The sequence below is a fragment of the Geotrypetes seraphini genome, chromosome 3 (genome assembly GCF_902459505.1).
Source record: "Geotrypetes seraphini chromosome 3, aGeoSer1.1, whole genome shotgun sequence".
Classification (NCBI taxonomy): domain Eukaryota; kingdom Metazoa; phylum Chordata; class Amphibia; order Gymnophiona; family Dermophiidae; genus Geotrypetes; species Geotrypetes seraphini.
Window position 1 is genome coordinate 188,639,205 of NC_047086.1, and position 26,398 is coordinate 188,665,602.

General features: G+C 48.3%; 1 protein-coding gene across 3 annotated transcripts in view; it reads left to right on the top strand.

The window, feature by feature from the left end:
* The window catches only part of HNRNPA1 (heterogeneous nuclear ribonucleoprotein A1), a 47,374-nt gene that overhangs the window by 14,547 nt on the left and 6,429 nt on the right, over positions 1-26,398 (top strand). Inside the window, exons 5-9 of one of the 3 annotated variants that reach the window (XM_033936627.1) lie at positions 9,641-9,733; positions 10,424-10,519; positions 10,608-10,694; positions 11,905-12,069; positions 18,132-18,296. In XM_033936627.1, the coding sequence (XP_033792518.1) occupies positions 9,641-9,733; positions 10,424-10,519; positions 10,608-10,694; positions 11,905-12,069; positions 18,132-18,296 (606 nt within the window). The remainder of the gene's footprint in view (positions 1-9,640; positions 9,734-10,423; positions 10,520-10,607; positions 10,695-11,904; positions 12,070-18,131; positions 18,297-26,398) is intronic. The other 2 variants (XM_033936628.1, XM_033936629.1) reach the window with 2 other exon arrangements.

The window sequence follows — 26,398 nt, forward strand, 5'->3', positions numbered from 1 at the left end:
AACTCTTCCATGCCGATTCTCTCGGCTGAACACCTTCGTGCCCACGCTGATGCCGATCCTCCTCGGTACCAGGTGGGGCACCGGTCCTCTCCGAGACCGGCACCATTCTTCCCGGGACCGAGACCAGTGCGCTCTGGCAAGTCTCTGTGTAAGACCCACAGACGAACGCATCCTGAAGACAAACGAATGGCTACAGCGATGGTGCCGAGAATTGAACTTCGGATTCCTAAATCATGGAGAGGCACTACAGGGACTCCAGGGACCAGACGGACTTCACCTAACCAACAGAGGTAAGAACGTCTTCGGACACCGTTTAGCCCGCTTGCTTCGAAGGGCTTTAAACTAGGTAAGTCGGGGGAGGGTACTCACTTAAATACCAGTGCAGTAAGAAACAATCCTGATGTGGCGATCCAAAACTGCGCTTCTAAGTCCGAGGTAAGTACCATCACTGCTAAAGGTTCACTAGGAGACACTTCGAGTCAGATAGGAAACTCTCTACAGGGGTTTAACAAACACACAGAGTGGAGAGCTATGTATGTTAACGCACATAGTTTAGGGAATAAATTTCTAAAACTGGAAACAGAAATTGTGAATGCGGACCTAGACGTAGTGGCAATATCAGAAACATGGTTCACGGACTCCCATGGGTGGGATACAAATATACCAGGATACAACCTGATTCGACAAGACAGGAAGGGTAAGCTAGGAGGAGGGGTAGCACTTTACATCAAAGAGAACATCAAGATAACCAGGATCGCAGATGTTAAGTACACCGGGGAATCCATCTGGGTCAACCTGGCCAGAGGTGGAGAAAAGTGCCTGTACCTTGGTGTGGTATACAGACCTCCAAGACAAACAGAGGACAAGGATAACGAATTGATTGAAGATATTGAAAATATTACACTACGGGGGGACACTGTTCTGCTAGGGGACTTCAACATGCCTGATGTAGACTGGAACACACTCTCAGCGTCAACTTGTTGTAGTAGGAGGATTTTGACGTCCATGATGGGAGTACAGCTCAAACAAATGGTGCTAGAGCCCACTAGGGCCGAGGCCATCCTGGACCTCGTACTTGCAAACGGCGAGAGTGTTTCGGAAGTCTCAGTGGGAGAAACGCTGGCTACCAGTGACCATAACATGGTATGGTTCAACCTCAGGAAAGGCTTCCCTAAATCACAAACAAAAACGAGGGTACTCAATTTTCGGGGCACTGATTTCGCACGTATGGGAGAATTCGTCCATCAGACGCTGCAGGATCAAGAAGCAACTGATAATGTGGAAGCCATGTGGTCAAACCTGAAATTGACCCTACACGAAGCAACTATCCGCTACATAAAATCAGTAAATAAACAACAAAGAAACAAAAAACCCAAATGGTTCACTAAAGAGGTCGCGTACCTCGTCAAGGAGAAAAAAAGAGCGTTTCTTTCATACAAACGTACGGGAACAGGTGAAGCTAACATTGAATATAGGACCAGGTCTGCAGCAGTCAAAACAGCAGTCAGGGAGGCCAAACTTGCAGTGGAAGAAACTCTAGCAAAGAACATTAAGAAGGGGGACAAATCCTTCTTCAGGTACATTAGTGACAGAAAAAAAAACACAAACGGGATAGTACGCCTCAAAACACCGGACGGGAATTACGCGGAAACAGATTCCGATAAAGCCAAACTACTGAATGAATATTTCTGCTCGGTTTTTACCTGCGAGGCACCGGGGCAAGGGCCACATCTGGAAGCAATGTCAAACGTGGAAGACCCATTTCAGAATTTCGAGTTCACACCAGCGATGTCTACAGCGAATTGTCAAGACTCCAGGTCAGCAAAGCCATGGGTCCAGATGGACTGCACCCAAGAGTGCTCAGAGAGCTGTGCGATGTCCTGGCGGAACCATTAGCCATGCTCTTCAATCTCTCCCTAAAAAAGAGGAGAGTCCCCCTGGACTGGAAAACGGCGAATGTTGTTCCTCTACACAAGAAGGGTTGCAGAGCGGAGGCTGCGAATTACCGACCAGTGAGTCTCACATCAATAGTATGTAAACTCATGGAAACACTAATTAAAAGTAAGTTGGACATGATCTTGGATGAGGGGAATCTTAGGGACCCTAGTCAGCATGGATTCACTAAGGGTAGGTCGTGTCAATCCAACCTCATCAGCTTCTTTGATTGGGTGACAGGAAAGTTGGACTCAGGAGAGTCTCTGGACATAGTATATTTGGATTTCAGCAAGGCTTTTGACAGCGTACCACACCGCAGGCTGCTAAACAAGATGAAATCAATGGGGTTGGGTGAGACGATAACTGCATGGGTCAATGATTGGCTGAGTGGTAGACTTCAGAGGGTAGTGGTTAACGGTACCCTATCTGAAGCATCAGAGGTGACCAGCGGAGTGCCGCAGGGCTCGGTCCTTGGTCCTCTCCTTTTTAACATATTTATAAGGGACTTGACACTAGGACTACAGGGTAAAGCAACATTATTCGCCGATGACGCAAAACTGTGCAACATAGTAAGTGGAAGCTTTTTACAGGATAGCATGACAAAGGACCTTCGTATGTTGGAAAACTGGTCCTCGACATGGCAGCTAGGCTTCAATGCTATGAGATGTAAGGTCATGCACCTCGGTAGCAGAAATCCGTGCAGAACTTACACCTTAAATGGAGTAACATTAGCTAGGACCTCAGTAGAACGAGATTTGGGAGTAATCATCAGTGCAGACATGAAGGCTGCCAAACAGGTGGAGAAGGCCACATCCAAGGCAAGGCAAATGATGGGATGTATCAATAGAAGTTTTGTCAGTCGGAAACCAGAAGTCATAATGCCGCTGTACAGAACCATGGTGAGACCTCACCTAGAATACTGTGTGCAATTCTGGAGGCCACATTACCGTAAAGACGTGCTTAGAGTCGAGTCGGTTCAGCGGATGGCCACTAGGATGGTCTTGGGGTTCAAGGGTCTCTCGTACGAAGAGAGACTGAGCAGACTGCAGCTCTACACTCTAGAGGAACGCAGGGAGAGGGGGGACATGATTGAGACATTTAAGTTCATCACGGGACGTGTCGAGGTAGAAGATGACATTCTCTTCCCCAAAGGACCCTCGACCACAAGAGGGCATCCGCTTAAACTTAGAGGGGGGAAATTTAGTAGTGACACCAGGAAGTATTTTTTCACGGAAAGGGTGGTGGACCACTGGAATGAGCTTCCGGTGCAGGTGGTCGAGGCCACCGGCGTGCTCGACTTTAAGAGAAAATGGGACACTTACGTGGGATCCCTACGTAGGTCGAGTCACTAGCATCTAGACTATTGGGGTGGGTCAGTGGAGTGGGCAGACTTGATGGGCTATGGCCCTTTTCTGCCGTCATCTTTCTATGTTTCTATACTGAGCCTTCCACCCCGATATCTCGACATGCGCACACTGATGTCAGGGACCCGGACCTATGGGAAGACTCCCCTCCCGGTACCGAGGAGGACGCATCGTCATCGGACGAGGAGCCCTCAGCGCCCGATACCACTTCTAAGCCTGAGCAATCCTCCTTCTCAAGGTTCCTCAGGGAGATGTCAGCGGCTCTCTCTATCCCTCTAGAGTCTGACTCCAAAAAATCCCAGGCCTTTCTGGAGGCCTTGGATTTTAAACAGCCTCCCAAGGAGTTTCTCAAATTACCCGTACATGACATACTGCGGGAAACTTTTTATAAGAACTGGGAGAACCCACTCACCGTCCTCGGAGCCCCCCGTAAGCTGGATAGCCTTTACAGGGTCATCCCGATCCCGGGTTTTGACAAACCTCAGCTACCCCATGAGTCTCTCCTGGTTGAGTCTACCTTGAAGAAAACTCAGGGCTCCAGTGTTTATGCCTCCACCCCTCCTGGCACAGAAGGCAAGACGATGGACAAGTTTGGCAAGCGCCTTTATCAAAACTCAATGCTGGCCAACAGGACGAACAATTACACATTTCATTTCTCATTTTACATGAAACATCTGGTTCAACAACTGTCCACCCTTCAAAAATACATTCCAGAACGTAAAGTTCCGCTCTTCCAGCAGCAAATTTCCAGCCTTCTTCAACTGAGGAAATTTATGGTGCGCTCTATTTATGATTCCTCCCGTGCATCTACCATGGCCGTGGCCATGCGCCGCCTGGCTTGGTTGAGGGTATCTGATTTGGACATCAACCACCAAGACCGCCTGTCTTGGGGATGAACTTTTTGGGGAGTCCCTAGACTCGACCACCCAAAAGCTCTCGGCCCACGAGACCAGATGGGACACTCTTATTAAACCTAAGAAAAAGGCCCCACCTGCTCGCCCTTACAGACCACAGTCCTCATATCAGCGCAGGTTCTCTGCCAGACCCCTCAATCCGCCTTCACAGCAACCTCGGAGGCCCTGTCAACAACATCAACACACTCAGGCTCGTTCTCAGTCTAGTCAACCTGCCAAGCCTCTCCCTCCTTCGAAACCCTCTCAGCCCTTTTGACTCCTCTCTCCAGGGCTTAGCCAGTCTTCCTCCCTCGTTGCCTCTTCCTCAACCAATCGGAGGACGTCTACATATCTTCCTCAGCCGTTGGGAGGTCATCACATCAGACCAATGGGTCCTCAACATCATCCGCCACGGCTACTCTCTCAACTTCCAGACTCTTCCACCGAATAATCCTCCCGTAGAGTCTGCTTCTCACTCCCCCCAAACCCCCCTCCTCCTGAGGGAGGTTCAATCCCTCCTTCTTCTCAATGCCATCGAAGAGGTGCCTCCGGACCAAAGGGGTCAGGGATTCTACTCCCGCTACTTCCTGGTTCCCAAGAAGACAGGAGACCTCCGTCCCATCCTCAATCTCAGGGACCTCAACAAATGTCTGGTCAAGGAGAAGTTCAGAATGCTCTCCCTTGCCACGCTGTACCCTCTTCTTTCTCAACACGACTGGCTATGTTCCCTGGACCTCAAAGAGGCCTACACTCACATCCCAATCAATCCGACTTAACGTCGCTACCTACGGTTTCAGATACAGCACCGTCACTATCAGTACAAAGTGCTACCTTTTGGCCTCGCTTCATCGCCCAGGGTGTTCACCAAGTGCCTTATTGTGGTGGCGGCCTTCCTCAGGTCTCACAACCTCCAGGTGTTCCCCTACTTGGACAATTGGTTGGTGAAAGCTCCTACGTCGCCGCTTGTGCTGCAAGCCACTCATCACACCATCTCGCTCCTCCATCTCCTGGGGTTCGAGATCAACTACCCCAAGTCGCATCTGCTTCCTACACAGCGACTTCAGTTCATTGGAGCAGTTCTCGACACCACACTAATGAGGGCGTTTCTCCCCTCCGACCGTCAAAGGACCCTACTCCACCTCTGTCGTCAGGTGCTCCTTCATCACTCCATTCCTGCCCGACAGATGATGGTCCTCCTGGGCCACATGGCCTCGACGATCCATGTGCTTCCTCTGGCGCGACTCCACCTCAGGACACCTCAATGGACTCTTGCCAACCAATGGTCACAGACCACGGATCTTCTTTCTCATCCCATCTCTGTGACATCGTCTCATCTACCCCCTCACTCCATGATCATAACCACAGATGCCTCCCCCTATGCGTGGGGAGCTCACCTAGGAGATCTACGCACCCAGGGACCCCTCAGGAGCGTCAACATCACATCAATTTCCTAGAACTCAGAGCCATATTCTATGCTCTCAGAGCCTTCCAGCACCTTCTCTGCCCTCAGGTTCTTCTCCTGTGCACAGACAATCAAGTCGCCATGTACTACATAAACAAGCAAGGCGGCACCGGATCTCGCCTCCTTTGTCAGGAGGCTCTCCGCATCTGGACATGGGCCACGGCCCGCAATCTCTTCCTCAAAGCTGTCTATATCCAGGGCGAACAGAACTCCCTGGCCGACAATCTCAGCCGCATTCTTCAACCTCACGAGTGGACTCTGGACCCGTCCACACTCCACTCCATCTTTGCTCGCTGGGGCACTCCGCAGGTGGACCTCTTTGCAGCGCCTCACAACCATCAGCTGCCCCAGTTCTGTTCCAGACTCTTCTCTCCTCATTGTCTGACCCCAGATGCATTCCTGCTCGACTGGACGGATCGGTTCCTCTATGCCTTTCCTCCACTACCTCTGATGTTGCGGACGTTAGCCAAACTCCGCAGGGACAGGGCCACCATGATTCTCATCGCTCCTCGGTGGCCTTGTCAACACTGGTTCTCCCTCCTGCTTCAGCTCAGCTCCAGGGAGCCCATTCCACTTCCTGTGTTTCCTACTCTACTTACGCAGCAACGTCAGTCTCTACTGCATCCCAATCTGTCTTCGCTCCACCTGACAGCTTGGTTTCTCTCGGGCTGACCTCTCCAGAGAATCTGTCTCAGCCTGTCCGTCGCATTTTGGATGCCTCCAGGAAACCGGCCACCCTCCAATGTTACCATCAGAAGTGGACCAGGTTCTCCTCTTGGTGTCTGCTGCATCATCACGATCCCACCTCATTAGCAGTGGAAACTGTACTGGACTATTTGCTCTCTCTGTCCGTCGCTGGCCTCAAGTCTACCTCAATCAGAGTCCACCTCAGTGCCATCACTGCGTTTCATGAGCCTATCCATGGAAAACCTCTCACGGCTCATCCACTGGTTTTCTGGTTCATGAGAGGCCTCTTCAATGTCAAACCACCTCTGAAGCCTCCTCCTGTCATCTGGGACCTGAATGTGGTTTTATCAGCCCTCATGAAACCCCCTTTTGAGCCTCTTGCCACAACTTCGCTCAAACTTCTAACATGGAAGGTGCTTTTCCTCGTTGCCATCACCTCTGCCAGGAGGGTTAGTGAGCTGCATGCACTGGTCGCCGATCCACCGTTCACTGTTTTTCACCATGACAAGGTGGTTCTGCGTACCCATCCTAAATTCCTTCCCAAGGTGGTCTCGGCTTTTCACCTCAACCAGTCCATTGTGTTGCCTGTCTTTTTCCCTAAACCCCACTCTCATCCTGGGGAACAGGCGTTGCACACGCTGGATTGTAAGCGTGCCCTTGCATACTACCTTGACCGTACCAGGGCTCACCGCTCGTCCCCTCAGCTCTTTCTGACCTTCGATCCTAACCGTCTAGGTCGTCCTGTCTCTAAACGGACGCTTTCCAACTGGCTTGCTGCCTGTATTGCGTTCTGTTATGCTCGGGCCGGTCTCTCACTGGAAGGTGCTGTCACGGCCCACAGGGTCAGAGCTATGGCTGCTTCTGTGGCTTTCCTCCGTTCCACGCCCATCGAGGAAATCTGCAAGGCTGCCACTTGGTCCTCAGTTCACATGTTCACTACTCATTACTGTCTGGATGCCTTCTCCAGACGGGATGGACACTTCGGCCAATCCGTGTTACAAAATTTATTTTCCTAATGGCCAACCATCCCTCCTCCCTCTCTGTTAGCTTGGAGGTCACCCATGCGTTAAGAATATGCTGCCTGCTTGTCCTGGGATAAAGCACAGTTACTTACCGTAACAGGTGTTATCCAGGGACATCAGGCAGATATTCTTACGTCCCACCCGCCTCCCCGGGTTGGCTTCTTAGCTGGCTTATCTTAACTGGGGACCACCCACTCCTCTGTCGGGCGGGAAGGCACTCGCGCATGCGCGTTGCGGCCAACTAGAACTTTCTAGTTAAAAAGGTCCGTACCGGGGCTCCGTCGGTGACGTCACCCATGCGTTAAGAATATCTGCCTGCTGTCCCTGGATAACACCTGTTACGGTAAGTAACTGTGCTTTCTGAAAGCTCATTCCCACTCGGGGTCAGGCGGCTTCTTGGGCTGAGTCGTCGCTCGTGCCTCCAGTAGACATTTGTTAGACTGCGGTTTGGTCTTCCTTGTATTCCTTTGTCAGACACTTTCGGATAGATGTTCAGGCGCATCGGGATGCGGTATTCGGTGTGCGTGTTCTGGTGTCCGCCCTTCGGGGGTCCCGCCCGTGTGAGGGACTGCTTTGGTACGTCTCATTCGTAAAGATTAACCTCTACTGGTCTGGTGAGTGCTAAAGAAGGAGAAATTAGGTTCTTACCTACTAATTTACTTTCTTTTAGTTTCTCCAGACCAGTAGAGGTCCCCACCCTGTCTGTTATTGGTGTGTTGGGGCTGTTGTGCGGGCAGTTTTGTTTTTGCTGCGGGTTCTAGTATTTTTCTAGGGCCGGGGAGAATTAAAGAACAGCGGCTGTGGCTCGGCTGGTGAGCTGTGGGGACATTTTCCTTCTGGTATTTCTCTGCTTTTTCCAACAGAATTTGGGTATGTTAGTTGTTACTCCTGTTCGGAATATTGTTTGTTTCTGTTTCCATTTCTTAGTTCTGCTTGGCTATTCTGCAGACTGATGAAAATAGAGAAGGGAATATATTATATACTATTCCACAGTTTTGTTTTCAGTCTCCACCTGCTGGTCATGATTGGATATATACTCATTCGTAAAGATTAACCTCTACTGGTCCGGAGAAGCTAAAAGAAAGTAAATTAACAGGCAAGAACCTAATTTCTCCTTATCGCTTTTGCACATTCCACTTGGGATCAGTCAGCTTCGTGGTTTGTCTTCTCTTGTGCTTCCAGTGGATATCTGTAAAGCTGCACTTTGGTCTTCTCTACATTCTTTTGTGCGACACTACAGTATGGATGTCCAGGCGCATTGGGACACAGTGTTAGGTGAGAGTGTTCTGGTGGCGGCCCTCGGGGTCCCACCCATAATGGGTACTGCTTTGGTACATCCTTCCAGTGAACTGTGCTGTCTAGAGAGGCGCTAAAGAAGGAGGAATTAGGTTCTTACCTGCTAATTTTCTTTCTTGTAGAGTCTCCAGACCAGCACAGTCCCCACCTTATCTGTTCTTGCGGACTTGTGTGAAAACTGTTATTAGTGAGGGTCAGGAAGATCTAAAGAACAGTGGCTTTGGCTCAGCTGGTGTAGCTGGTGGGGACATTTAATGAAGGGGCTTCTATGCAGTTTCCAATAGTATGGCTCTGTTGGGGCTGCTGTTATGATTAGCACTTAGTTTATTAGTTCTGCTTGGCTATTTGGCAGACTGTATAGGGGGACTTTACAGCCACTTGTACTACAGCCAAAAGTTTGTATCGTCTCTATCTGCTGGTCATGGTGATCTATTGCCCCATCAGTGAACTGTGCTAATCTGGAGAATCAAGAGAGAGAATTAGCAGGTAAGAACCTAACTTCTCCTTGAGAGTGACAATTTGTCCTCCACTGACTTATGCTTGGTTTTGGGCAAACAATTGTTTTAATTGTTTGTGGAGTTCCCTGTTTGGTGATTTTTGTAGGGCAGAGAAATAGATAGTGACTCCACCCCTAAGGTTGTTGTCGGTGAGTAGAAAAAAAAGCATCTTGGGTCTATTTTGCGCATAAAATGTTCATAAAATAACACAGCACTGTTACATTGCTGATTTGGTCTGAGAGTTATGAAGATTGTCATTAGCTGAAAAGGGCATGCTATTAGGAATTCAAAAAAAGAATGTATAACAAAGATGAGTGTGTTATTAAATTCTTTGACACTGGAACAACCAAAACTGCACATAAGTGTAAACAACAAAAGGTTTAGAAGTGGATAGTCTCTTAGAAGGTAAGGCTATATATGTACTGTATTTGATTGAACTTGATGGCCCAATGTCCAGACTTAACATGGATTTTCTTATTTTTAGTTCAGAAATACCATACAGTGAACGGCCACAACTGTGAAGTAAGAAAAGCACTCTCAAAGCAGGAAATGGCAAGTGCCTCTTCTAGTCAAAGAGGTATGTTCTAAACTTTTGGGGTTGCATTCTTAAATCAGAGACAACTGGAGTGTAGATTACCTATTCCAGTAAAGCCTCTTAACTTTGAGCTGGATCTCAGCTAGGTAATGCCTCTTTGAGACCCATATGACCACTCATGTCTCTTCTAGCATAGGATGTCTTCCTAGCCTCCATTTTCTCTGTCTGCTCTTGCTCCTCTTTAGCTAGCGTAGGCCTCTGTCATGCCCATGTTCTTTGCAAGAATACACCAATTTAGGCATTATTTGCAGCCTATTCTAAAGGTGAATAGAGATGACCTAGCTATATAGGTATTAAGAGTAAAGAACTTTACTGATGGATATACAAATTAGATTAACCTCATGAGAATCCATCTCACTCCCTTCCTATCTTGATCTGTGGATGGGGAAGATGACCAAATTACTTTAAAAATCACTATTTTGATTCATGCTCTTGAAGTCTGGCATGTTAAACAATTTTTTTTTCGGGGGGGGGGGGCCGCAACAGGGGGAGGTTAGTGTGGTGGTTATTAAGTTTCCACCTTCAATTATTTGACTTTGTCTCTCTGAAAAGTAAAACAATTTGAAAAACGTCTTGGATCTATTGAATTCTGAAAGTTTCAAGCTTATTTGCTCTCATTTCTCCAGGATATACATATTATGATTTGAATCTTGTGCTTTGGCTTATTTTTAGGTCGTGGTGGTTCTTTTGGCGGTCGAGGAGGGAGTTTTGGTAGTAATGATAACTTCGGTCGTGGTGGAAGCTTTGGTGGCCGTGGTGGTGGAGGAGGTAGCTTAAAAATATTTGTTTTGTAGCTTTAAAATATATTTTTATGTTCTTGTAATTAATGGAAGTAACTGAGGCTTTGATTTTACAGGAGGATTCAGTGGTGGTCGTGGTGGTGGTGGTGGTGGTGGTGGTGGTTATGGCAGTGGAGATGGCTACAATGGATTTAGCAATGAGGGTATGTTTTTGTTTTTTTGTACCTGTACTGAATTAGTGTTTTTTTTTTGGTTTGGATAGGGCGTAAAAATGGTGGTTGGTTTAAAAAAAAAAAATCTGGTAATTTTTGAATTCGTAGCTTTCACAATTAGCACTTTTTATCCAATTTTTAGTTTTGCACCTAATTGCTATGGTGCTACTTGATGGTGTTTTATTTACTACTATTACTACTACTAATTTCTTTAGTGTAACTATTAAAATGATTAAAAACATGGGTAGTAAATGAGTTTTAAAATGTAGGCATATCAGCAAGACCTTGTTCATTCTCTGCAAGATATAATCAATCTGCTCTCCCAGAAACCCAAGAAAGTATTTTACAAAAATAAAACCATGCTTCTGGACACATTCAAGTAAGCCTTTTTTGGTGCAATTATTGCTTCTGCCCACTCAGTTTGCTTCATTTGCCCAATAAGACAGGAATGAATGAGTGAAAAAGAGTGAACAGCTAACAATAATCTATCTTCACCTAACAGTATAGGCTTCCAGAAAAGGCATGGAGGGCAGAAATGTCTTTAACTGCCACAGGTGGTCATGCAGGGACATCTGGGATAGAACAGAAGGAGTAGCTTTACTACTGATCTTCATGTTTTATGAAACATTTCAATGCATATTACAAATTTAAAAAGGGGACAAATGATAAGACATTTTAGTACAAAAAAATATATATATATATAATATTATATCTTCATACAAACTTATACCAATACAAAAGGAAAGGGGGGATGAACTACAATCATTGAAGAAAAAAAGGAAGAGACGTCTATGGGTAACACATCGGGGAGAGGACGACAAATGAAGAAAATAAGAGAATAGGATTCAAGTTCTGAGAATAAGGGTTGATTGAAACTGGCTAGCTCTAAGCGAATTAATCTTACGTATGTCTCAAATGCATCTTTATACAAGAAACTTTTCAAAAGACTTTTGAATTTTTCCAATGAGGGTTCAGCATGTAAATAATTTGGAAAATTATTCCAGAGCTGAGGAGCTATAATCAAAAAAATAGTTCTTCTTGTACCTATAAACTCGTATGGTTAGGAAGTAGCTGCATCTTTTTGATTTGGAGATGTTTTTCTTTAAAAAAAGATATCTTGACAAGATTTTCTTTGTTTTGGTTTTGATATCATCTGAATTAAACAATGGCTTTATAAAAATTTAACTTGATTCATTCACAGGGGGATATGGAGGAAGCCCACCATATTCTGGCGGCAACAGAGGTTATGGAGGTGGACAAGGTGGCTATGGAGGGAACCAGAGTGGTGGTTTCAGTGGCACTGGCGGCGGCTATGACAATTACAACAATGGAGCTGGCGGTGGTGGGGGCGGCTTTGCTGGCACTAGTATGTATTAAGAAACTAAACTTCTTGACTTAATATAGTAGAAACCTATTGGTGGCACATTTTGCCTGTGTCTTGATCACAACATTTTCATGTATTCTAGAATTTGTAGAAGGCCTGTACGGTTTTTAAGTTTGTTTGTTTTTTTAAATATAAAACAAGATGTTTTCAAACTCTTTGAACTGTTTAAGGCAGCGCTTCACAACCCAGCCCTCCGGGGCACATCAAGCCAGTCAGCTTTTCAAAGTATGCATGAATCTCATATTTATTTTAAAACCTGACTGGCTAGGTATGCCCAGAGGACTGAGTTGAGATCCACTGAATTTTAGGGTACTGTATAATAGGAAACTGTAGCTGATATTATCCCAGGACAAGCAGGCAGCATATTCTTGACTGATGGGTGACGGCACCGACGGAGCCCCGGTACGGACAATTTTAGAGTGATTGCACTCTAAGAACTTGGAAAGTTCTAGTAGGCCGCACGTGCGAGTGCCCTCCCGCCCGACAGAGGCGTGCGGTCCCCAGTTTCTTAGTTTCCGCGGAGCTAAGAAGACGCACTTTCAACGGCTGTTGAAATTTTTTCTCAAACGCCTTCCCGCTCGCGTAAACCTTTTTCGGTATTTTATTCCTTTTCTTTTTTCTTATTCTTTAAAAAAAAAAAAAAAAAGGAAGAAATTTCCTTTCTTTTTTTCTCATTTTTTCGGGTTCGCCCCGGCGGGGCCTACTGCCACCATCAAGGCCTTGGCCTTCGATTTGGCAGAAGCCGTTTTTATGTTCATGCCCCCCCAACCCGGTTTTAAGAAGTGCCAGCGGTGCGCGAGGCCCATTTTTCTTACCGACCCGCACAACTGGTGCTTACAGTGCCTCGGTCCTGACCATCGGGCGTCCACCTGTACCCGCTGCGCCACTCTAAAAAAGAGAACTCTAAAAAACCGCCAAATTCAACAACGGTTGTTGTTTGTTACCGAGATGTCGGATTCGGCGGCACCGACTCCGGCCCCGAAGCAGTCGACACCGCGCGATACCACGCTGGCGTCGCATCCCTCAGGTAAGCCGGCTAAGAAGCCTTCCCCGCTGGAGCGCCCTCCGGTCTCAGTGGCAGCGAGCCCAATCCTGCCGACCTCGAGGCGCCCGCAGAAGCGCTCCGCTCCGATTGAGGTCAGCCCTTCGACCTCGGGTTCCTCTTCGGAGTGTAGAGCGGCACCAAAGGTACTGCAGAAGAAAAAAGCGGTACCGGTGCCTTCGCTGGACGAGCGAATTGCCGCCGTCCTGCAAGTACAGCTCAAAGAGCAATTGCAGCAGCTCCTGCCTGCTCTTCTGACACCGAGCCTTCCAGTCCCGGTCCGGTCTGAGCTACCGGTATCGGCAGTGGAGCAGCCTCTTTTATCGGTATCCACTTTGTCGGTACCGGTACATACAGCTTCCTCGGTGTCCATGCCAATTTTCGCGCCGGAACCGAGGTCTTTACACCAGGCGGTGCAAACTTCGGCACCGGCACACCCGATAACATCTCCCAGTACCGTTTCTCAGAGGTCTGGTAAGTCGACTCACAAAACTCGACACCTTGAACCCTCCACACCGGAGTCACGGGACCGTAGCTTTCAAGTGAGGGACCCTGATCTGTGGGGTGATTCAGAGGAGCCTTTCCTCTCTGAGGGAGAGTGTTCGTCAGGAGACGAGGATCCTTCTGGTTTAGATCCGTCCTCCAAACCTGATGCAACTTCTTTCACCTCTTTTCTTAAAGAGATGTGCGACTCTCTCTCTATTCCCTTGGAGGCTGAATCCAAAAAATCCAAGGCATTTCTCGATGCCCTGGACTTTGACCAGCCTCCAAGGGAATTCTTAAAATTACCTCTCCATGATATTTTGCGAGAGACCTTCTATAAAAATCTGGAGACACCTTTGACAATTCCAGGAGCTCCTCGCAAACTGGACTCCTTATATAAGGTCATTCCTATTCCTGGCTTTGACAAACTGCAACTTCCCCATGAGTCTTTACTAGTGGAATCTACTTTAAAGAAATCCACGGGGGCTAGTGTGTACGCCTCTGTCCCTCCTGGCAGAGAAGGTAAGGCCATGGATAAGTTTGGCAAGCGGTTGTATCAGAATGCGATGCTAGCTAATAGATCTGGAAACTATGCTTTCCATTTTTCGTTCTACCTTAAGCATCTCATTCAAACTTTGTCAACTTTTGAGAAATACCTTCCTGACCGTAAAAGATCTGCCTTTCGCCAAACTTCTTCATCGCTCTCACAACTTCGTAAGTTCATGGTCAGATCAATCTATGATACCTTTGAGCTGACCTCTAGGGCCACGGCTATGTCAGTGGCCATGCGACGACTGGCCTGGCTTAGAGTTTCAGAACTCGATGTCAATCACCAAGATCGCCTGGCCAATGCACCTTGCTTGGGGGATGAGCTGTTTGGAGAATCCATGGACTCCACTACCCAAAAGCTCTCAGCTCATGAGACTCGGTGGGACACTCTCCTTAAAAAGAAACACCCCCCCCCCACCAGGCCTTTTCGCCAGCAGTCGGCCTACCAGCGTAGATTTGTGGCTCGTCCTTTATCACAGGCCCCGCAACAACCCAGACGTCAGAGGCAACAACAGAGGCAAGCTACTAGACCAGCACAGCAGCAACAACAGGTGAAGCCTCCCCCTTCACAAAAATCCACTCAACCCTTTTGACTTGGTTCTCCAGGACATAGCCAGCCTCCATCCAGCTGCCCACCTTCCGCAGCCCATAGGAGGACGCCTTACTCTTTTCATAAGCCGTTGGGAAACCATCACCTCGGATCAGTGGGTCCTCAACGGCTACTCTCTCAACTTTCAGACACTTCCTGCCCAAAGTCTGCCAAGAGAGTCTGCTTTGAACACTCCTCAGGTTTCACTCCTTCTTCAGGAGGTTCAATCCCTCCTCCTTCTGAACGCCATAGAGGAAGTTCCTCTAGATCAAAAAGGGCAGGGATTCTACTCCCGTTATTTTCTGGTCCCCAAAAAAACAGGAGATCTCAGACCCATCCTAGATCTTCGCGATCTCAACAAATGCTTGGTCAAAGAGAAATTCAGAATGCTCTCTTTAGCCACTCTTTACCCTCTTCTCAATCAAGGCGACTGGCTATGTTCCCTCGATCTCAAAGAAGCATACACTCACATACCGATCAATCTGGCCTCCAGACAGTACCTACAATTCATGATCAATCGTTGTCATTACCAGTACAAGGTACTACCCTTCGGTCTTGCCTCCTCTCCAAGAGTGTTTACCAAATGTCTGATTGTGGTGGCTGCTTTTCTACGTTCCCACCACCTTCAGGTGTTTCCTTACCTGGACGATTGGTTGATAAAGGCCAATTCATCTCATACAGTACTCCAGGCCACCAACCAGACCATCCTATTTCTACGTTTGCTGGGGTTCGAGATCAATCTACCCAAATCTCATCTCATCCCCACTCAGAGACTTCAATTCATTGGAGCAGTCTTGGACACAGTCCTCATGAGAGCGTTCCTCCCGTCCAACCGTCTTCAAACGCTTCAATCTCTATGTCAACAGGTGCTTCCACAACGTTCCATCTCTGCCAAGCAAATGATGATACTCTTGGGTCACATGGCCTCCACAGTTCATGCCACCCCACTTGCACGTCTTCACCTGCGCACTCCTCAATGGACCCTAGCTACCCAGTGGTCCCAAGCGATGGATCCTTGCTCACGTCACATATCTGTAACATCATCTCTTCGTCAGTCTCTACAATGGTGGTTGATATCCTCAAATCTCTCCAGAGGTCTTCTGTTCCATCTACCTCCTCATCAGCTTGTCATTACCACCGACGCCTCCCCTTATGCCTGGGGAGCTCATTTGAACGAATTCCAAACTCAAGGTCTTTGGACAGCTCAGGAAATGAAGCATCACATCAATTTCCTGGAACTCAGAGCAATGTTTTATGCCCTCAAGGCCTTCCAGCATCTTCTCTTTCCTCAAGTCCTCCTGCTGTGCACAGACAATCAAGTTGCGATGTACTACATCAACAAGCAGGGTGGGACAGGCTCTCGCCTCTTGTGCCAAGAAGCCCAGAAGATTTGGGCTTGGGCCACAGATCACCATCTATTCCTGAAAGCCATCTACATTCAGGGAGAACAGAATTCCTTGGCGGACAAGCTCAGCAGAATTCTCCAACCTCACGAGTGGACACTCGATCCTTTAACTCTGCAGTCCATCTTCGCTCAGTGGGGCACTCCTCAGATAGACCTCTTTGCAGCTCCTCACAATCACCAGCTGCCTCTGTTCTGCTCCAGACTCTACTCTCCTCACCGTCTGGCAGCGGATGCATTTCTCCTCGATTGGTCCAATCTGTTCCTGTACGCTTTCCCTCCTCTGCCTCTCATGTTAAGAACCTTGTTCAAGCTCAAGAGGGAACGAGCCACCATGATTCTGATTGCTCCATGGTGGCCCAGGCAACATTGGTTCTCCCTTCTACTTCAACTCAGTTCCAGGGAACCCTTTCTTCTTCCACTGTTTCCTTCTCTGCTTACACAGCATCAGGAGACCCTTCTACATCCCAACCTCCAGTCTCTGCACCTGACAGCTTGGTATCTCTCGGGCTGACTTCTCATGATACTCTTTTGTCTCAGCCCGTTCGTTCCATTCTGGACGCATCCAGGAAACCGGCCACTCTGCAATGTTACCATCAGAAGTGGACACGATTTTCTTCCTGGTGTCTTCTTCATCATCTTGATCCCACTTCCCTGGCAGTGGAGACATTGTTGGATTATCTTCTTTTTTTGTCTAACTCTGGCCTCAAGTCTACTTCCATCAGAGTCCACCTCAGTGCTATTGCTGCTTTTCATGAGCCAGTTCATGGGAAACTCCTTTCAGCTCATCCCTTAGTTTCCAGATTCATGCGGGGTCTTTGCAATGTGAAACCACCTATTAAATCACCCCCTGTAGTCTGGGATCTCAATGTGGTTCTCTCCGCTTTAATGAAGCCTCTGTTTGAACCTTTGGCTACAACTCCTTTCAAGTTTCTGACTTGGAAAGTGGTCTTCCTGATTGCTCTAACCTCTGCCAGGAGGGTCAGTGAGCTACATGCACTAGTTGCGGATCCACCTTTTACAGTCTTTCATCATGACAAGGTGGTTCTGCGTACACATCCAAAGTTTCTCCCTAAGGTTGTCTCTGAATTCCATCTCAACCAATCCATTGTTCTGCCTGTCTTCCCGAAACCTCACTCTCATTCTGGAGAACAGGCTCTGCATACTTTGGACTGTAAGCGGGCTTTAGCTTACTATTTAGAGCGTACCTAGCCCCACAGATCAACTCCCCAACTCTTTCTGTCCTTTGATCCGAATAAATTGGGACGTCCTGTTTCTAAACGTACGTTGTCTAATTGGCTTGCAGCGTGCATTTCATTCTGTTATGCTCAGACCGGACTGACACTGGAAGGTTCTGTTACGGCCCATAGAGTTCGAGCTATGGCAGCCTCTGTAGCTTTCCTCCGTTCCACTCCTATTGAGGAAATCTGCAAGGCTGCTACTTGGTCCTCAGTTCATACTTTTACATCTCACTATTGTCTGGATGCATTCTCCAGACGGGATGGACACTTCGGCCAATCTGTTTTGCAAAATTTATTTTCCTAATGGCCAACCTTCCCTCCATCCCTCCTTTTTTTGTTAGCTTGGAGGTCACCCATCAGTCAAGAATATGCTGCCTGCTTGTTCTGGGATAATGCACAGTTACTTACCGTAACAGGTGTTATCCAGGGACAGCAGGCAGATATTCTTGCGTCCCACCCACCTCCCCGGGTTGGCTTCTTAGCTGGCTTGTCTTAACTGGGGACCGCGCGCCTCTGTCGGGCGGGAGGGCACTCGCGCATGTGCGGTGCGGCCTACTAGAACTTTCCAAGTTCTTAGAGTGCAATCACTCTAAAATTGTCCGTACCGGGGCTCCGTCGGTGCCGTCACCCATCAGTCAAGAATATCTGCTTGCTGTCCCTGGATAACACCTGTTACGGTAAGTAACTGTGCTTTTTGACTAGTTGGTCTGACTTTCCATATGCTGTATCTCCTTTCAGGTAGCTTTGGAGGTAGCGGAAATTATAATGACTTTGGGAACTATAACAGTCAATCATCTTCTAACTTTGGTCCCATGAAAGGAGGAGGAGGAGGAGGCGGAGGAAACTTTGGAAGTGGAAATAGATCTGGGCCATATGGTGGCACTGGTGGTGCTAGTGGAGGTGGTAAGTAGCTTTTAGCAATATATGTTAAGGATTTATATCTCTCACTAAATCTATAGCCAGGTTCAAAGTGGGTAACAATGCAAAGAAGTTAAAATCCTATAAACTAAGAGTATAAAACTACATAATCAAGAATTATTGTTTCTGGTGGAGTTCGGTTTGTCAGGTGTATGAAATGGAAAAAACATTGGCAATCAAGAGAGGTTATTATAAGAAATTTAAAGAGGTGTGGAGACCATTAATTGAGTATTATAATAAATAAATAATTATATTTATCCCCATTAAATATATGTAGGGTGGAGGAGGGATGGGTGGGTTTTATGACATGAGGGGTAATATATGGAAAGGGAGGGAGGGGAGATAGTTTATGGTATAAAATGAATGTAGAGTTTCAAGTGAAGAATGTATAGTATGACTTGAATTATTGTACACTTGTTTGCATAATGTAAAAACGAATAAAGATATTTAAAAAAAAAAAGAATTAATATGCTTAATTACAAAAACGTTTTTAAATGGTTTTTGGAATATGGCATAATTAGAAATTTAATATAAGTACAATACAAGTGAAGGGATGGGAGGTGAGGAATTCTGAATTTTATTAAATGTTTAGATCAGTAAAAAGAATATTTCATAAGATATCTTTGATTACATAGGTTATGGGAGGGTAGTGGTTAAATTTTATGTATCATTGTTAAATATGACAAAGTCAAGTGATGTATTTAATTTCAATTGTTAATTTATTGTTGCACTTGTTGTAAGATGTAAGAATGAATAAAGATCTTTAAAAAAAAGAAATTTAATAAATACTGGTAAAGAATTCCAAACTTGGATTTCTAGTGTTACACACTACGTTCCTAAAGTATGGGTACTGGTAGTCAATCCTTTTTTGTAAGAGTTCTTAATAGGGAGCTTCATTAGTATTCTTTTGCTCCGCCTACCATCCTTCTAGGCTGTCCTCCAATTTTTCAATTTGCTCTCTACAAGCAAGGTGGTAGGAACTGGTCTTTCTTTAGCGTTGTTCCAGACAGGTTTATACTCCTGCCAGCAAGTGGAGGCTGTGCAGTAGAGAATGACACGGTGACAAAATTTATCACCGTTCCCGTCCCCGCGGATAACCACGGGAAATAATCCCATGTCATTTTCTAGTGTGTATTTCAACCTCGGTCCTTCTACACCAGCATTCTTCAAAGCTTGTGGGTCAGTGGTTGTGGCCATTCATACTCTGATTCTTCCCTCTCTCCTTAAAGAATGACATGAAGATGGTTTCCCACAGTTATTCATGGGGACGGTGATGAATTTTGTCACCGTGTCATTCTCTACTGTGCAGTCCCCCTTAGGATCAGTCTGTTCTTGGTCTCCAGCATGTGGAGGGGATAAGCAGTGGCTTTCTATGGCTCTTGTCTGGACAGAAGTTGGGTAGCACTAGGTGTTGTACTTAAGTGGCCGAGCCCCTTCCCCCCACCTCCCCCATCATTGTTAGAGGTGCCTTAGCTGTACACCTTGCCTGAGGGCACTGACTACAGCTTTGAGAGCCAGTGGAGTTAACTGACGGGTAATAGTTCACTATGACCAGCAGGTGGAGACTGAGACAAAACATTTTGGCTGTAATACAAGTGGCTGTGCTTCCCCCTAATTTAATGAGTCTTCTCAGTCTCAGCAGGTGTGGTAGGCTGTTGCCAGTCTTCCCTTGGTCAATGCAGGCCTCTTGGAAGTTGTTTAGTGGCCTTCTTGTCCCCGTCTGGTGCCGGACTGAGCTTGGGAGGACCCTTTCATGGATCCAGCCAATCTTGAGGGGTGTCGCACTCGATGGGTCACGAGTTGAGTCCCTCCCCCATTTCCTCCACCTCCTCCAAATTTTTCTAGAGGTGCCTCAGCTATAACCCTTGCCACATGCAAGGCATATGGCTTAGAGAGCCAATGGAGTCTGTTCTGATAGTAAAAAAAAATTCTGAGGCAGTTCCGGCTTGAAGGGAGCCTTCAGTTGACTGTAATTGATTTTTTTTTTTTTTTTTTGTGTTGTTAACCGGCACTTTTCTTTCAGCTAGGTTGCGTATTAAAGGGAAAAAGTACTCGTGCTCTAGACGCGAGGTTAACACGGCCAGCCTGTGCTCGCAGTGTGCCGGCCACCGCAAAGGTGAATCCTCATTATTCCAGGACAAGCAGGCAGGTATTCTCACAAGTGGGTGACGTGATCCAACAGAGCCTCGATGCGGACACCTCACAAGCAAGTCTGCTTGAAGAAACTCAAAGTTTCGAGTCGCCCGCACCGCGCATGCGCAAGTGCCTTCCCACCCAGCGTAGGGCGCGTCTCCTCAGTTCTTACTTTTCCACGGAGCCGAGAAGTCCGTCTTCGACTCTTCGGAAGTATTTTCACTTGCGCCTTCTTAAGTCCGTGGTTTTGGGTGATTTTTTTATCCCAGGACAAGCAGGCAGCGTATTCTTGACTGATGGGTGACGGCACCGACGGAGCCCCGGTATGGACAATTTTAGAGTGATTGCACTCTAAGAACTTGGAAAGTTCTAGTAGGCCGCACGCGCCTTCCCGCCCGACAGAGGCGCGTGGTCCCCAGTTTCTTAGTTTCCGCGGAGCTAACAAGTCGCATTTTTCAACGGCTGTTGAAAACTTTTCTTATTCGCCTTCCCGCTCGCGAAACCTTTTTGGGAAAATTTTTTCCTTTATTTCTTTTCTTTTTTCTAAAAAAAAAACAAAACCCGAGTATTTTTCTTTATTTTTCTTCATTTCGGTTTTGCCCCGGCGGGGCCTGCTGCCACCATCGAGGCCTCGGCCTTCGATTTGGCAGAAGCCGTTTTTACTTTCATGCCCCCCCAGCCAGGTTTTAAAAAGTGCCAGCGGTGTGCACGGCCTATATCCCTCACGGACCCGCACAACTGGTGCTTACAGTGCCTAGGTCCTGAGCATCAGGCTTCCACCTGCACCCGCTGTGCCACGTTAAAAAAACGTACCTTAAAAAATCGCCAGATATAGCAGCGCTTGCTTTTCGGTGCCGATATGTCCGATCTGCGACATCGACACCAGTATCAGCCCCATCTCAGTCGGCCCCCACTTCATCGACACCGCGCCGGCGTCGCAACACCCAGGTAAGCCGGCTAAGAAGCCTTCCCCGCTGGAGCGCCCTCCGGTCTCGATTGCAGCGAGCCCAGTCCTGCCGACTGTGAGGTGCCAGCGGAAGCGCTCCGCCCCTATCGAGGTGAGTCCCTCGACTTCGGGCTCCTCATCTCCGGGGCGTCGAGCGGCACCACAGGTACCGCAAAAGAAAAAGGCGGTACCGGTGCCTTCTTTGGATGAGCGCATTGCAGCCGTCCTACAGGTGCAGCTCAAGGAGCAGTTACAGCAACTCCTTCCTGCTCTATTGGCACCGAACCTTCCGGTTCCGGTCCGGTCTGAGCCACCGGTACCGGCAGTGGAGCAGCCTCTATTGTCTGCATCCACTGCTTCGGTACCGGTGCACTCTGCCTCATCGATATCGATGCCACTCCTCGCACCGGAACCGAGGGCCCAGCATCAATCGGTGCAGACTTCGGCACCGTTACAGTCAGTGACATCACCCGGTACCGTATCTATGCGGTCTGGTAAGTCGGCACGCAAATTCCGACACCTAGAACCCTCTACTCCGGAGTCTCGAGACCGTAGCTCCCATATTAGGGACCCTGATCTGTGGGGTGACTCCGAAGAGCCTTTTCTTTCTCAGGGTGAGTGTTCCTAGGATGAGGATGATCCTGCTGCTCCAGATCCATCCTCAAAACAGGATTCTACATCTTTTACTTCCTTCCTGAAAGAGATGTGTGAATCTCTTTCCATTCCTTTGGAGGCTGAGTCTAAAAAATCCAAGGCCTTCCTTGATGCCCTTGACTTCGATCAGCCTCCAAAGGAATTTTTGAAACTCCCTCTTCATGACATCCTGAGGGAAACTTTCTAGAACCTAGAGACTCCTTTGACCATTCCAGGAGCTCCCCGTAATTTAGATTCATTATATAAAGTAATCCCTATTCCTGGATTCGATAAGCCACAGCTTCCACATGAATCTCTGCTTGTGGAATCTACACTTAAGAAGTCTGCGGGAGCTAGTGTATATGCTTCTGTCCCTCCTGGCAGAGAGGGCAAAGCCATGGACAAATTCGGTAAGAGGTTATACCAGAATGCAATGTTAGCTAATAGATCTGGTAATTATGCTTTTCACTTTTCTTTTTATCTTAAGCATCTCCTTACCACCATGGCTTCCTTTGAAAAGTACCTTCCTGAGCGGAAACGACAGGCTTTCCACCACTGCTCGTCTTCTCTTTTCCAACTTCGTAAATTTATGGTAAGATCAATTTATGACACGTTTGAACTTACCTCTAGAGCCACGGCCATGTCTGTGGCCATGTGCCGCCTAGCCTGGCTTAGAGTATCCGAACTTTATGTCAACCATCAAGATCGGTTGGCTAATGCCCCATGCCTGGGGGATGAGCTCTTTGGGGAATCCATGGACTCGACCACCCAAAAGCTCTCAGCCCATGAAACTCGCTGGGATACTCTGCTAAAAACAATAAAGAAGACTCCACCAGTGCGGCCTTTCAGACAGCAGTCGGCCTATCAACGCCGTTATGTGGCTCGTCCATTGCCATCAGCTCCCCAGCAACCTAGGCGTCAACGTCGGCAACAACGACAGACTCCTAGGCCACCGCAACAACAACCTGTGAAGCCACCTCCACAGCAAAAATCTACGCAGCCCTTTTGACTTGATTCTCCAGGGCATAGCCAGCGTCCAAACATCTACTCACCTACCTCAACCTATAGGTAGCCGTCTCACTTTTTTCCTCAGCCGGTGGGAAGTTATCACTTCGGACCAATGGGTCCTCAACATCATCCGCCACGGCTACTCTCTCAACTTTCAGACCCTTCCTGCCCAAAGTCTACCAAGAGAGTCTACTTCGAACACTCCTCAGTCTTCCCTCCTTCTCCAGGAGGTTCAATCCCTCCTCCTTTTGAATGCCATAAAGGAAGTTCCTCTAGATCAAAAGGGACAGGGATTCTACTCCCGTTACTTTCTAGTTCCCAAAAAAACAGGAGATCTCAGACCAATTCTAGATCTTCGCGATCTCAACAAATGCTTAGTCAAAGAAAAATTCAAGATGCTTTCTTTAGCCACTCTTTACCCTCTTCTCAATCAAAACGACTGGCTAAGCTCCCTCGATCTCAAAGAGGCATACACTCACATACCGGTCAATCTGACCTCCAGACAGTACCTCCGTTTCATGATCAATCACTGTCATTACCAATACAAGGTGCTGCCCTTCGGTCTTGCCTCCTCTCCAAGAGTGTTCACCAAATGTCTGATTGTGGTGGCTGCCTTTCTACGCTCTCACCACCTTCAGGTCTTTCCTTACCTGGACGATTGGTTGATAAAGGGCAATTCATCTCAGACAGTACTCCTGGCCACCAACCAAACCATCCTTTTCCTCCAACTTCTGGGGTTCGAGATCAATTTACCCAAATCTCATCGCATCCCCACTCAGAGCGCAGCAGCCCATTCCTCCGGTAGTGCTCAGAGTGCCCAAAGCTTCTAAGTCCAAGCACTCTCACACTGCCTCAAGGGAGCACGAAGACCGTGCAGATGGTCCCGTTGCTGACGCGGATCCATCCTTGCCGGCTTTGTTCCAGACCTTACTGGAGAAGCAATTCATTCAGCTCTTTACTACAATGGGGCTGAAGCTTCTCTCTCAACTCCAGCCTGGGCATGCGGCGGTCTCCCATGAGGTCGAGCCGCCTCCTGTGCCTCAGCCGTACGTACACTCTCTACAGGGAGCAAAGTCTCTGCGAGTGTCTGGTCTGGCATCGATGCATGCATCGCAAAGAGCAGAGTCTTTGCCCATGCCTCCATTGGAACTGATTCACTCGATGCAAGGAGCAGAGTCTTTGCCCATGCCTCCATTGGAACTGATTCACTCGATGCAAGGAGCAGAGTCTTTGCGAGTGCCTCGTGGTTCTTCCAGCCAACCACCTCTGCTTCGATCCACCGCTTCCAGCCCCATCCACTCTCTGGGGGCCTCAGCGAAGACACATTCGTCTCGTTTGTCGAGGCCTGCTTCGAGACACAGCTCGCATCATCAATCGAGACATTCTTTGAAGCACTCATCCAGGCATGCATCGCCTCATCGGAAGCAGCCTTTTCTCAGAGAGAGCAGGAACTAAGGCCTTGAGCATGTGCAGATGCTCAAGGCCCAGCGAACAGGAGGACAGATCTTCCAGCACCGGCATGTCCTGTGCGTTGGTGCCGGTTACCAGATGGGGGGTAAGTGATGTGTTCGGGTGGGTGATGGGTACGGGGAGGATGTCAGATTGCAGGGGGGGCCTTCGTGAGTGGGGGGGGGACTAATCAAGCTAGTTTCCCTTACTTTCTATGGGGAAACTCGCTTTGATATACGAGTAATTTGGTTTATCCCAGGACAAGCAGGCAGGTATTCTCACTAGTGGGTGATGTCATCCGACAGAGCCCCGATACGGACATCTTGCAAGCATGTCTTGCTTGAAGAAACTCAGAAGTTTCGAGATGCCCGCACCGCGCATGCGCCAGTGCCTTCCCGCCTGATGTACCGGGCGTGTCTCCTCAGTTCTTTTCTTTCTGCGGAGCTGAGAAGTTTCACTTCATTCTGCGCTGACTGAATTTCAGTAAATTTGCCTTCTTTGTACCGCGTGATTTGTTTATTTGTTTATTTCTATTTTAACATTAGTTTTCTTTTCAAAAAAAAAGTTAAAATTATTTCTTCCGGCGGTTCGGCCGGGCCGACCTCGTGGCTTAGGCCCAGCGCCTTCGACCTTGCTGCGACGATTTTCCGGCCTATGTCCCGGCCAATCACCGGTTTTAAAAAGTGCAGCAAGTGCCAGCGTGCGATTTCGTTGACGGACCTGCATTGACGCTGTCTTCAGTGTCTTGGTCCAGAACACATACCGAAATCGTGCCGGCCTTGTTCCACCTTACTGCGCGCTCGTTTAAACGGCGCTGCTTGCTCTGGGAGTCGATGTTTAAGATGGAGACTGCTAAGGAGCCGTCTGCTTCCACTTCTACTGATGTTTCGCCGGTCCGTGCGAAACCTGCATCGACGACTCCTGCATCTGGCCTTGTGAAGCCGGCATCGTTTACACCGACTTCAGCCTCGAGTTCGACGCCGGTGCCTGTCCCCGTCTCCTCGGCTCAGGTACCGCCTTCCACTGTCCCTCCGGTGGTCATCAAAGTGCCTAAAGCTAGCAAGCAAAAGCACTTGGCCACCAAGGAGCGCGAAGACCGTGCTGGAGGACCCCCTTTCGGTGCGGATCCCTCCATATCGGCTTCGCTGCGATCCCTGCTGGAAGCTCAGTTTGTCGAGCTTATGCAGTCTATGGGACCCCGGCTTATCGCCTCCATTCAGGGTGACCTCCCGGTCCCGGGGGGCAGTCCGCCCCCTCCCCCTCCTCCTCGTCGTTCGATCTCACTACTCGACGAGGAGGATCGGAGGAGGGCGGCGGGGGCCTCGAGACGGGCTTCCTTTAGTGATATGCCACCTTTGGAGCCCATCATGCCTCCTCGCCACCCGAGTACTATGCCAGCACCTGATAATCAGAGTCATGGGCATACTGCATCGCAGGAAGAGTTCTTCCGCACTCCATACCAGGCCTGGGTGGCGTCGCGCGAGTCTGCATCGTTACCACATCTAGTCCCATCCATTCCGTGGAGGCTTCGGGGGACCATGCGATGCATAGGAGGTCTCGTTCTCCATCCCGGCACCGGGAGGGGCATCGATCTCGACACTCATCTCGGCACTCCTCGCGTCATTCGGAGGTGTCTCCACAAAAGAAGATGCAGCGTATGGGATACTCCTCTTCGGATTTATCTCCGCCTGAGGGACCGGAGTATGAGGAACCATCTACCTCCCATTCTCCTTGCCGCTCTCAGTTCTCTCTGGAACCGGAGGCTTCCACTTCTTCTAGTCCGTCTCGCCGGCCGGCGCTGACGGACCAACTGTCCTTTTCTTCCTTCCTCCGACAAATGGCGGATGACTTGGATGTAACTTTGGACACTGGTTCTTGATATTCCAAGGAGTATCTGGACACCATGCACTTGCCTCAT